This window comes from Apteryx mantelli, chromosome 1 (assembly GCF_036417845.1).
Source record: "Apteryx mantelli isolate bAptMan1 chromosome 1, bAptMan1.hap1, whole genome shotgun sequence".
Taxonomy (NCBI): domain Eukaryota; kingdom Metazoa; phylum Chordata; class Aves; order Apterygiformes; family Apterygidae; genus Apteryx; species Apteryx mantelli.
In genome coordinates, this window is record NC_089978.1 from 32926651 (window position 1) to 32940500 (window position 13850).

The following is a 13850-nucleotide window of genomic DNA, read 5'->3' on the forward strand; positions in this document are numbered from 1 at the left end:
GTGCTGGTGGTTCTCAGGCCCAGCTATGGAGAGGTTCCTTCCAGTGACAAACTGTCTCAGCAAGGGGCTGGCGAGCTCAGGCACAAGGGAAGGGCACTTTGGTGTAGCTGGCAGTAGGGGAGGAGAGGAGCAGTCAGGAAGATCTCGCCTGTCTTTACAGCAGTATGCTGTATATATTGGAGCAGTTGCCCATAGAGCAGGGTCAACATAAGACTTAATCTGCCTTTTCCTCATTTTTCAGCATAATGCTAATATTTGCTGTACAGATTTCCTTCTTTCTCAATTTCTAGCTATTCTTTTGCCATTCTCTTGAAATTATCTGGCAGGTTTCCTCAGTGATGCATTTTTTTTCCTTAAAGTCACTCATCTTTTTTGCTTCCCTTTTAGTTATCCGTATTTGTTATTTTTGTAATTTTTATCAGATGTTTTTGCACTGATATAGAACCAATAACATTAATGTACAACTTCATATATATCTGTATATATTAACTTGCTGTTACATGAAAATAAGATTTTTCCTTTTATTTTTCATTATAGGTTGCCTGTGGCTATGCACATACGTTAGTGCTAACAGATGAAGGTCAGATTTATGCCTGGGGAGCCAATTCATATGGCCAGTTAGGTACTGGGAATAAAAGTAACCAGTCTTACCCTACAACAGTAATTGTGGATAAGGACAGGTAATACCTATATTCTAGCAGTCAGACATTAGTCGGCATACTCTCAAAAGAGCTGCAGAAAATTATGGCTCTGTCAATCTATTTTTGGAAGAAATAGCCTATAATTTTTTGCAATGGTTCTTTTACAAAATCAAATATAGGCAACTTAAAAATTTGTCTGACATAAAATTAGTGAATTAAGGTTTGATTTTCCCTGGAAGTGCGTGAATCTGCCCCATAACCACCCTTGTGAAAGAGAAACTGAATGTTCTGAGCTTAAACATGCTATTTCCTGCTTCAGCTCACACTGTATGTTACAGGTCTTAATTGCAGTTTCTCTTTGGTTGTATAGTTTCGTTGTTTGAAGCCAACAATAAAAGCTGTACTGTCTTTGAATATAAACTATATTTAAATATACTAGTTTTGACAAGGAGTATACACAGAAAAAGCAAAGAGTGGTCTCTGGCAGTTAATGTTAGTTCTGCTATTAATCCTGCTCATAAAGTGAGAGAGAGAAGATGAGGTGTTCTGTCTTAGTATTGTTGTCTGAAAAAGAAGCTTAGCTTTTTTACAAGTTAAATATTCTCTTGTAGTCCTTGATAGGTAGTGGCACAGTTATTTCTGTTGCTAATGCAAAGCTGTGTATTTATGTGGCCAGAAATTTAAATATGTTTCTTATTACTAAGGTCTTGATTTTGACCTCCTATTGTGAATAACTAGAAAAGCGTGATGTCCTGTTACCCTTGTGTCTGTATCCATTATTGTAAGGAAAAGGCAACTCCTCTCTGGTGATGAGGCATGACCTGTTTTTGAAGGTTGTGATTTCTTTGTGTGTGTTTGTGCTTTTGCTTAAAATTTAACTGAATTTTTTTCAGACACTTTGGCTGCAGTTGAAACATTAGCACATTTTAATACAAATTTTAATGTTCTATATTGCCTTTCCCTTTTGTTGGCCAGAATATGCATTTCTGATGTCCGTGAGAATATTACCTCGCTAAAGCCTGCAAGATTGGTATATGCAGCTTTAAACAAGTTGTTTTCTGCTATTTTCCCCAGGCAGCTGGGAAAACAAGTAAACAAGCAGTATTTCAGACTGCAAAACAGTGGATTGTGTAATGTTGTACATAATGGGAGTTTTGAAATCCTAAATCAACTTTAGGATTAGTGAGATGGCTTACCATAGCTAAAATGTATTTAGAAATAACATTTAGTGCTCTTTTTGGTTCTAATTTTTCATTTCGAAAATGTTCTGAAAAGGTCAAGTCCATTAAGCATAAGTAATAATAATGGTATGAGTAATGACACTTCAGTATTTTAATGTAAAGAAATATGTTTAAATTGCTGGTTTATAACCATTACCAATAAACAAATAGGGAAAAAAAGCTTTTCATTAATTTTCTATTGTAAACCGAAATGCAAAATTACTTACCCAGCCCTTTCTACTTGATGTGCTGCAGCAGGCGTAATGCTCTGCTGCAACAGTGTCTCCTCACTCCCCTGATGCTTTTTCACCAGGATGCTTTCTAAGTGCACGCTGTATCAGGAAACATTGATAACCTTTTTAATTTTCCCACTTACAGTAGGAAAATATTCCTGCAATCTGAAGTGCGTGCCTGCTTGCAAACATATTTTATACCAGAGAAAGAGAGGAGGTAGTGAGATTCTTCACTGTATTTTGTTCTTATGACAGTAATTTGCTTTTGTTCTTTGTTTGCTGTGAATTCAGAGTCATAGAGATTGCAGCCTGCCACTCTGCTCACACTTCGGCTGCCAAGACACAGAGTGGCCAGGTGTACATGTGGGGCCAGTGCCGGGGCCAGTCTGTGATCCTTCCCCACCTCACGCACTTTGTCTGCACTGATGATGTATTCGCTTGCTTTGCTACCCCTGCCGTTATGTGGCGTCTTCTATTAATAGGTGAGCTTAAATATTTTTTATTGTAACATTTTTAGCCGTGCATGTATTTGAAGCCTAAACTTAGTTTGCTGCAAAAATTTATACTGGGAAGCATAATTTTAAATATGTGTAAATAGCAGTTAATACAGAATTGTAAAATTTGCTAAGGCCTGATGGCAGTGCTGAATGACTGTCTGCTTTATTGAAGTGATTTATTTCTATGGGGAAGTGCCTTGTTTTGTGTGGCAGTGATGGTCTGAATATCTAGTTCACACAATCCTTTCTCTGTAGCCACTAAGTGTTATTGTACAATGGCCATGATGGGTGAAGAAGCTGAGTTTGAATTTGGAGACATGAGGGAAACATCAGGAACCATTTGATATCCTTTCTGTGATATCCTTAAGTAGACTAGTAAGAATGAGGGAGCCAAATTCCTGTGTTCAGGACTGACCATGAACGCTTAGAAGTCAAAGTCTCATCATCAATGATCGTGACCTGGGCTTCTGAGGAGACTAGCTACTGGATCTCAAATATCTGATTAATGCTAAAATCTGTCTTGCTGGCTTTGACTAGAATGAGTTAAGCCTCATCACTAGAACGAGGCATTTATAGCATTGCCTAACAGAGATTTCGTTCTTCAGCTACAAATTCTATTCCATTTTTGTGGCTAATAATGTTATTGGCTTCTCTGGCCTAATCAAAGATGAGACTCCTGGGTTTGTCTGTAGATGTCACCTGGAAGCTTAAGCCAGAAGTTTGAATGCAGCCGCTTGTTTATTTGTAATCTGAACTGTATTGAGTGCATTCCACTTCTGTTCCGCTTCTGTACTGTCTTTGTGATTGCTTTTTTGTTGCTATATGCTTTGGTCTGACAACTTTGTAGAGCACTCCTTGCTCCCTAATGCCTTCCAAATGGTGAGGTAAGGCACTTTTGTTAATAGTACTCATATTTCAGCTTTGAGAGACTAGAGGATTAAATGGAGAATCCTGCCCTCAGGAATTTTTTTTGTCTAAATTCATGTTTTAGGGCATAGTCCAAAGTCCCCCATTTGCTCAAAATGTTGTCTAGGAAAGATTATAGAACTGAGTTGGGAAGTCAGTAGTGTTTTCTAGAGTCGTCTTCAGAAACATAATTTATATGCTTAATTATTGTAGATATTATTGTGCTACTTGAAATTTAAAAAGCACCTAAAAGTGTCCTACACTAAGGTCCATGCTGAGAACTACTGTGATTGTGTGGTATACATGGAGCAGATGTTGCATGTAGCTGTCAGCAGTCCTCTGCATGGGAGACTGCAACGGCAACAGAGTAGGTGCAGGAGTAGGGACTGCTCCGGGTACTGCGCGGTGAGGATGTGGCTCACCTCTCTGAAAGGGGTGCTGCAGTACCAGGATGAATGTGAGCAGCCTAGGTCTGTTGGCCAAGGGGACGATCCTTACTCCCTGCACAGATCATAAGAATTCTATAAATGTAGCAAATGCTCCCACTCTACTGCCACACTGAAACTTCTGTTTCTGAATTTCTCCACCTTTTTGCACCGTGGGTGTCTTGTCTGACAGAGTAGGAGAATAGCTCATCTTGCTGTCTATGAGTCTTTAGGTTTTATATTTACTTCTCTGTCTACTTTTATATTTACTTCTCTGTCTACTTCTCTTCCTCTGCTTTTATAGGGTTGGATTCAGCTGATACAGCCTCAGGGGTTGATGCTTTGAATGTGTTGCTCTGAATTAATCACTTTGTGTTTCCTTTGTAGTCAGTGGAGAGAAATAGGCGGTTCTTTGTTGTGATTCACCTGACTTGTTTTAGACTTCTGCTTTAGGTGAGATTGGATCATACCTTAAAAGCATTCATTTCTTCCCACTGACCATGCAGGGAGATGAGGGCAATAGGTCAGATAAAAGCATCCTGAGTGAGATTATCTATGATCACAAATTTAATTATTATCTTTATGCTGAAGACTTGCAAGTAGCCAGGTTGTTAATGAGTGTATTGCTAGGTGCAGGTATCCATGCTCTCTCTTTAACACAGCCTTGTCAAGACTGAGTTCATAACTGTTTGCCAGCACATCTGTTTTCTCCCCCTTCATTGTCACCATGGACAATACACTTGCCTTTCTTGTCCTGCTTCACACCGTGGGAGTCATTTTTGACTGTTGCAGCTCCTTTTATTTTTGTTTTCTGCCATTAACTGCTTGTCCCTTTGGAAATAATGTTGCAACACTGTAACAACAATGTGGCAAAGCTCAAGGTGAAACCTTACAGGAAGAAAAGGTCATTTTATTTTCAAACAAAACCATTTCACGCACACTCTCAAACTCATGTGCTCATATGCAGCAAATGGTCTGAGCTGGAGTCCTTGCGATGACACAGAGGATAAAGGATGCTGGCTCTCAAGTCCCCATCATGTCTCCTGGATTCCTCTTAGTTAGGTGAATATGTGCTGGTTTTGGATGTGCTTTTTTTGTACCCTTTAGGAGCTGAGAGTGATTAGTCTCTCCATCCTATCCCACCTTGGTGAGTCATCAGGATTTACTCACTGTCGTTTGTCTCCTGTTATAAGTGTGCTGAGAATCACGAGGCAGCTTCATGCCTAGGGTTTTGATACCTGCTGATCTAAGTGCCATGGACACCTGCCATGCTTACAGCCCTTCTTCTTTTACTTTCTGGTGCTTCCACACCCAGACATTCCTGTACATTCCCCATTCATGGCGGTTTTAACGTTTCTATAACAATTCTCAACACTGAATGCTGAAGAGTTTTCTCGGCTTTTTGCCTTGCCCATGTTAACTGCCTCTTCATTTCCTTCCACTGGCACCCCCTTCACAGCTAAAACAAATAAAAGCACCTGTTTTCCCTCTAAGAATTTCATAACTTAACCCCACTTTATTCAGCAGACCTCTGATAGTAGAAATCATCTGGTAATGCCTTAATGATGTATATCTGAATTGTCAGTTAACATTGAAGATTGGTTTCACAACAGAACAGTGCAGAATCCTTTGACCTACTGCAGTATTGCAGTAGAGCATAGGTTTTCCATTGATTGTTAAAATTACTGTACTTAGTTTATTTATTCAGATCTCTGCTATGTCATACAGAATAAGAACTAACAAAGTATTTTGCCATACCCCTGTTTCAGAAGGATTCTTTCATTAATATATTTTCATTGGGATTTGTTTTCCTCATCCTTTCACCTGAAATCCAAAACATTTCCATAATTATTTCCCTAATTGGGTATAACTGGACATAAATGACATTCTCTAAATGTGTTTGAAAATAACTGTGCTAAACAAAGCATGACAGTATCAAATTATGTGTTTAAAGTTTTTCTATAGCTTGTGATGGCGGTATGTCCATTTCCAACAGGATAGTATTCTTTCTTCCAGATTGGTAGGCTACAAAATTTCAGGACCTAACATTTATGTAATTTTCTGTAGAGAACAGCTTATTCCTGACCCACAAAAGCTGATTAAACCAGTAACAGGTATTCACATGATAAGGGGAAAAAATGTTATCTGGGTTACAAATGAGGTTTGGAGGGTTTTACCTTTTTTTTCTTAATATTAAAGAAAATAGTTCTTTGAGGCTACCCGATATGATGAGGAATTGGAAACAGTTCAGGAGATACAAATTTGTATGCAGACAATGGGTGACTTGTCAAGGCTGTGTGGTAACTTTATCATGCAGGTGGCACGTACGTATATGTGATACAAACAGGAAAGATATTCACCCAAAGAATGCTGTTAACACCATAACTCTGGGGAGAACACTTCCAAATAGGCTTGTTACTGTTAGTATTTACCTTTGAGGGTATTGTACTGAACAGTTTTACATGTATTAATTATGTAATCACTTTATTTTGACAATAAGATAATGTTTCCTCATGGGAGTCTTTTAGCAAATCTTACTGTGATTTTTATTGAGCTTTTAGGTGTTTTATAACAAATGACTTTTTTTTTTTAAATAATAATAATAATTTTGCCAGTAACAATTGATAGTATTTGCTATCAGATGCAGCATTAAACTTCTGAGACTGTTGGTTATTTTTCTGGCCTCATACAAAAGATTTAGAAGAGTGGGACTTATTTTTAATAGGGAAATTTGGAGTAGGGAACTAGCAAGGACTGAAGAAAGCTGTGCTTTATTTGCTTTTCTAGAGGTTCATACTGAACACACTTTTTTTGTTACTAACCTGAAAGGGAAGTTGTATTTTAAGAGTGTTATTTGCTGATATAAACCCAGGATGTTGTTATAAGAGATACCTATACTTACTTACTAGTCACTATTAATTCCCCCTTTTTATACTAGAGCCTGATGACCATCTAACAGTAGCCCAGTCACTGAAGAAGGAATTTGACAACCCTGAAACTGCAGACCTGAAGTTTCTGGTGGATGGAAAATATATTCATGTTCATAAAGTTCTTCTCAAAATTAGGTAAGGCACAATCTATATAGTTTAGTCTACTATGCTGAGTAATTACTGCTTAAAAATCTTGAGTTAGGCTTACAAACTCCCTTTTCCACAAGTCATGAGATTTACTTGCTTTTCTTAACTGTTAACTTAATTATTTTCCTCATTTTCTCACTGCTCAGAATTACCAAGCATGCTGCTTACTACCAGCCTCTCCCACACTTTCCTCCATCCGATGTCTACCCTCCTTCATGCTACCTAAACTGTCCCAATTACTAATGAACTTTTCCTGCTGAGGAAAAGGCTCACTTCCTTCTCCTCTTTCTGCTGCCTTCCCTGTAGTTAATCAGCTTCTCCTCCTTTCTTTTCTTGACTTCCTCTACTGATATCCTCAGTTTTATTGTTTTTGTGTTTATTCTTGCCTTTCTTTCTTTACTTCCGCAGGGCCCTTCAGTTGTTTCAGCAATTTCTGTAGATGCTCTTCAAATTATTGTTTCTTCTTTTCTGTCAGATCTATCCTTTTTGTTTTAAGCCTTTTTATCAGTTAATTTGAATTTAAGCTGGCTTCTCCTTTTGTTTTTACAGCTTTTTGCAAGTTAACACCCCATCATAGTGAGATTTAACATGTGCGGATCTACTGAGTAATCACTTTGTTATTAACATGCAGTGATCAGTTTGTTATTGCGGGCACAGTTTCTGATAGGATATACTAGAAACACTGTTTCAGATCTCTTCTGTCTTGTGAATTGCCTCTGCTCCATCCTCTTTATTATTACAATAATTTTCTCTTTTTCACCATTTTCTTTGTCAAAATGCTTGGCTACCTCTTATTCTAAAGAGGTCCTACTTCTCACCGTTTTTCTTGTCCTGCTTCTAATCCTGAATCCCTTTAGTGACTTCTTGTATATTACTACATAACATTAAAGCTACGTATTAATTCTTGCTTTTTTTTCTTTTCTGCTCTCCTGTTACTGCTTCAATTGCCTATATTTTCTTCCCTTTCCTGTTTTCATCTCTTGTACATCACACTTACTGCTTATACTCCATCTTTTTTGCTTGGACTGCCTTATTTCCTGCCTGCCAAATGCCCTTCATCAAGTACCACTTCAAATCATGTCTCCCTGAAGTGTTTCTGAGGTGATTTTTCTTGATAATTAGGTGACATGCAACTTTGCCTTAAATCTTTCTTATTGCTTCACTTTTCTTAGATTATATGGCATTCTGGGAAGAAAATGTGTCCAATTCTATAAATACGTGGCATTATCAAACAAATTTTCAGGAATAATAGAGCATGTGGCATAGTCTGTAGAGTTAATGCCGCCTTTAAGCCTAATAGTCTCATGATGCAACTGGTTGAGAGGATAATGTATTTAACATGGTATTTTGCAGGATTCATCCCTTCCCAGAGCATTTTCCTGAGTCCCATGCTGGTAAAAGTTCCTTTTTATTGTCCAATCATTTTTTTACCACTTGAAGACTTTTTTTTTGCCATCTTGTGCTATAGATATTGCTGAACTAGATAATATTGTCTGTGGTTATTAGTCTGTGATGGTGCTGAAATGGTAGGGCAGCCTCCAGCTCAGTAAGAGTCTGGACAGCAGCATACTGCCTGCAGTGAGAGATGCATATGGGTGTGTGGGTGGGATGTGTCTGCTCTGCCTTTAAGCCAGTCAAAATTAGGTATTTGGTCTCCCTTTATTGAAGGAAAGGCACTTGAAAGGATGAATCACTCCAAGGTGCTTTGAAGACTGAAGGACGATATTCCTTATGAAAGAGAGCAATGTGTACCACCCTCTCTCTGTATTTTTTACTTTCCTGTGGTGCTGAGGGGGGCAACTGGCCATATCCAAGTTCTGTTCCACAGCTGTGTGGTAGTTGTGGTCGCCACCACCAATACAGGCCTCAGGGACACAAAGCGGTGGGGGTTTGTCTGCATCTTCCAATTCCAGAATGCAATACAGGAAAGTGGCAGAAGCTGCATTATGACTTTTTACTTCTTTATGAATTTGACTCGATGTTTATCTACTTTACTAGAAAAAATAAAATACCAAGAAAAGAATTCTGTAAATAACAAAATTGAATGTAGAAAAGATAAAATAAGTGGTAAAATAAGTAGATTACTTTTCCTTTTTATCTAAGTTATGCTGTCTTTATGATGTAGACTTGTCTCAGAGACATTAAAAGGATAACCACCAACCTATTATAAAATATTTTTAGTAAAAGAAAAGCAAATTCAGGTGTGGGACAGTTTTAGAGAAAGTAATAGAGTATGAAAGTATCAAATTAAATTGTGGCTGTTCTAGGAAGTCATTATGTGAGGTGGTGATGTTCACTCTCATCAGCAAAAACTTTCGAAAGTATCCAATAAATTCAAAGTTACAGAATATTTTTTGAGGGAGGAATAACTTACAGTTACTGTAAGCTTGAAGTTATAGAGTAAAACTATCAAAGGCAGTGCTTTTTGATTGTTTGTAGCCTGTCTGTCATGAAAATATTCAGACTTGTAAGAAAAAGATGATGAATGGTATGGGTGAGAGTGTCTTTTAATTATAAGTATTTTCATACCTGAGAATAACGATTAAATTTAATGCTAAGATGTGCATCGCATTATATGTTGCATATCATTAAGTCCACATACATGGACTGTGACACTAGAATAAATATTATCTGAAATATTAGTGATTGTTTCCCTCCTCACTAGATCATGTTGGAGAAAAAGGTTGAAGTGTGAGAATTGTATAACTTAATTGTAAACTTTATCTGTTATGAGACATGTAACAAAATAGATTTAATAGTTAATATATAACTCATATAAGAAAATGACACTAAAAAATGCATGGACCATCCTTAAAGATTTTACAAGCAGAATAAGGAACCTGTTGTAAACTAGTAGTAATAGAAATAAAAGAAAATTCTGAAGTGTGAAGCTTGTATAGAAAGATCTAAAAAATTTGACGTGTTTGAAACCAGGAACTCATCTGGCTAGATTTTTTGGTTATGTATTTTGTCTGTTATGGCTGATTTTTTTTTTTTTTTTTTTTTAATCAATGTCTTGCTGCAGCTCATTTATCAAATTTAACTCTTTACAGTGTGCAGCTCTTGTTCTTGTTTTGTAGATGTGAACATTTTCGTTCCATACTGAATAGCGATGATGAAATTATAGAAATGAATGAATTTTCTTATCCTGTTTACCGAGCCTTCCTGGAATACCTGTACACAGACAACATTAGACTCCCTCCTGAAGATGCAATAGGTAATTGACATAAATGCATATAACTCTAGGTTACTGTTTCTGAAGTTACAGTTGTGTGTCATAACAGGATGAGGAAAGCAAGGGTTGATCATATTTACTTTTATTTTTATTAGCACTTAAGTCTGAGTTACTGCTGTATTCCAGGTGTCAGGAAGAAGGGATGCAGTAGTAGGAAACATGAGTGGTGGGGGATGAAATAAGATCAAAAGTTAACATTCAGGAAGGACCCCAACTTGTTTTGCCTTAAGTCACCAATGGCATTCTAAGACTTTTCTGTCTGAGTAGCTGCAGCAATTTGATCATGAAGGAAAAGGGAACTGTTCCCTATATGAATTAGGAGGCTTAGGTCACTAGCTGAAATCTCGAATAAGATGTATTATAGTGAACAAGAAGGCAAAACACTTACATATTAATAAAAGTGTCTCTTTTTGTTACAAACCTTTTTTGAGGACTTTTAAAGAATAAGCACTTCATGTGGGGAAAAAAATAGTTCAAACTTTCAATGAATTCTGCCTAAAATAATAGAATCATTATGAATAGAAATGTGTATGTTCTGCACAAGGATAGCTAAATATGTTTGAATTTTCACAGGGCTGCTAGATTTGGCAACACTGTATAGAGAAAACAGACTGAAAAAGCTTTGCCAGCAAACAATCAAACAAGGCATTTGTGAAGAGAATGCGATTGCTCTTCTTTCAGCCGCTGTCAAATATGAAGCTCAGGTATGAAGATTTTTTTGTTCAGGCAAACAAGTGTTTTCTGAGAAATATTGTTTAATATAATTATTCACTGCATTTAACTTATGAGGTGTGATTACTGTTAATTGCCCTTTCTGGCTTCTCAGACATGTACTTTTTCCCCTTTTTAAGCTATAAAAAATGAAGCTGTTAATGTTATCTTTCTGGCCTGTTGTCTCTCACCTGTGAGTCAGGATTCTTCATCTGCTTCCTGCCCTGTCATCTAGCATGACATGGTATGGGAATTCCTCATCACCTTTCACTTCTCCACCTTTGCATCTTGCATTGCCTCTTGACTTTCTGAAAAAGTCCCTATTCACATTTGTGCTCATATCAAAAATCCATTTGCACCATGTTGTTCACAATGAATCATGCTGACATGCAAAAAATTACCTGTTGTTACTGCTCTCTCCATATCCTGTCATTTGGGCTGCCCTTGGCTCAAGAGCTCCTTGCCCTGGGGAATATTTGGAATGGCTGCTTAGTGCTCAAGCTGTTATCAGCTGTACTGCAAGCACTTTATTTGTAAACACGCAAATACCTTGAAAGATGTTTTCCTTCTCTCAACTTCTTAGTGCTATGCTATTTGCAGAAATAATGATGTGGTCGTTTTTGTTAATTGGGAGATGTATTTTAGACTTAGTAGCCATTGTTATAACTGAGCAGCTTAGTTAGCTAAGGAGAAGTTCTGATCTTTGTCTTCAGGATTCCTTTTGCTGTCTAAGAATAAAATTAAGATGGCCAAAAAGAGAAGATGCCATATTAGAAGAGCCAAAAGATGTAGCTGAAAGCATTTTTTAAAAAATATTTGTTTTGTATTGTTTTTTCCTGGCTGTGAGATGTAGGACAAAGTTTTAAAGCAGGAGAGTCTGGGAACACAATAAGATGGATAGATAAGACTTTTTCAGGCACAGGAAGCAGTGAGAAGGAAGGGATAAGAGCAAAAGTAGAGTTGCGAAATGTTGAAGTCATCTATGCTGTATGGCAGCAGGATACTAAATGAGATGAATTTGCGTAGGGGTTGCAAAGAGGAGGCCAGAAGTATACAATGAGTATGGTCAGTCAGAAGAGGGGATGACATCAGATTAATAAATGAAGAGATTATTAGCTGGAAGTGGAACCATAAAGACAGAGAGCTGTAACCAAGGACTAATAATTAGTAATGAAAGGCATGAACAATTGGGGAGCAAAAAATAGGAACTGCACTTCCAGTGTGTTGTGGAGGTAGATGTCCAACATATCAGGGAAGATGGGACCAGGAAGGAGGATCAGATGATCTGATGTTCTTAACAGTGGAAGTTTTCATTAAAAATTTACTTTGGAGCTTCTCCTTTTATAAACTTTTCAACAGTTTTGAACATTTCAAGAATGGAAAGAGCCTTGGTTGGCTTATGTCAGGTGGAGTTACTGCAGATGCATTTAGGCGTATTGTGAAATTGTAAAACTAGCCTGAACAAAGTACTAGTAATTATAGTGATAGAAACACAATATAAGGGATTGGTTAGATAAGCAAATATATTTTACCTCACTCCTTCCTTCTATGATTCAGTGTTTTAATTTGCTTACATAGTATTTGTTCAAAATGCATGTAATATTTTAGCATAATCATAAGATAATGGTAGGTTCACCTGCCCCCAGTGCAGTGCATGTCAAACTCATGCATGGATTGTTGCCTTCCTCCCCACACCCTCAATTCAGAGGGGATATGGAAGAACTGCTTCAAAGAAGTGCAGGAAAGGCTTCTATGTTAAAGATATGGAATAGCCTCTGTCAAAGGAATCACTAAGAAAGACAGCGCTCTTACCCTATACTATGTTAATATAGTAAAAATTGGTCTGAGAACCAGCTGCAGCATATCAGCACTTCAGCAGGAAATTGCATCCAAAACTGCTAGGGTAGAAATGGAGAGCATAATATGTCTCTAGAAATCATTGGATTATAAATGAAGCCTGATATTTTGGAATCTTGGAAAGATACAATTAATTCAATTTTTGGTCATTAAATAGTGAGCACTGCGAGTAAAACTTTATAGTGTTGTGTTTATCTGCCATTAACGTAGAAAATTAACTGAAAACTGTCTTGACTATTATACACACATCTGTTAGGATAAAATATCATCAAGCATTTTTAATACTATCCTCAGCAAATACAAAGATCTGCTGCTACAGATTATTTTTAAGAGTATTTCTAATGTACACTGGGGCAATTTTTAGATTAATTATCTTCTATATAACAGAATTAAAAGCCACTGTTTCTTGAAACTGCAAAACTAGTGACCTGGATTCCTTGATATCTGTGCTCCTCTTCACAGATCAGTACCAGAAAAGGCAGCTGCCTTTCATTTTATTTAATGTAAAAGTTTGCATTGACTAATGCAATATATAATTACCCAGATTCTGGCAGTGGCATTGCAGAGGTGTATTGAATTCTATGCTATCAATGCCTTCGCTCTTCTAATCCTCCTTTTTTATTTCTTCTTCAGTTTTCATTCCTTTTCTTTCTTTTCCAACACTTTCTAATGAGAAATGTAATTTACTTCTGTGCCTTTTTACCACTTTATTTCTTTTTAAGGGATATTTTTATGCTTCTTGGCTTCTGTTAAAGCTTTAGTTATGTCTTGGCAGTGGCAATAGACTTGAAGCATTCAATCTAAAGAAAAGGCTTCAAAGGAAAATGTTCAAATATTCTGCTAATTTCTTTCTACTGTTCAGCCCCGGCTGCAATGTTTATGTAGGTCACGTAGAATAAAACCGACATGAATTAAGAGGCCTCTTTTTGCTGTAACCTTTAAAGAGTTTATAGATCATGGCTCATACTGCCAAATTAAGCTTGCCTTGCTGCTGTCTCCAGCCTGGCTTGCTGCAGAAGGCAATTCATTTTTCTTCAACAGCAAGTTG

At 37.2% G+C, this 13850-nt stretch overlaps 1 protein-coding gene across 1 annotated transcript in view; it reads left to right on the forward strand.

Moving 5' to 3' along the window:
* The window catches only part of RCBTB2 (RCC1 and BTB domain containing protein 2), a 33161-nt gene that overhangs the window by 10109 nt on the left and 9202 nt on the right, over positions 1 to 13850 (forward strand). Inside the window, exons 7-11 of the mRNA XM_013948421.2 lie at positions 538 to 680; positions 2386 to 2576; positions 6861 to 6987; positions 10080 to 10216; positions 10808 to 10938. Of these exons, the coding sequence (XP_013803875.2) occupies positions 538 to 680; positions 2386 to 2576; positions 6861 to 6987; positions 10080 to 10216; positions 10808 to 10938 (729 nt within the window). The remainder of the gene's footprint in view (positions 1 to 537; positions 681 to 2385; positions 2577 to 6860; positions 6988 to 10079; positions 10217 to 10807; positions 10939 to 13850) is intronic.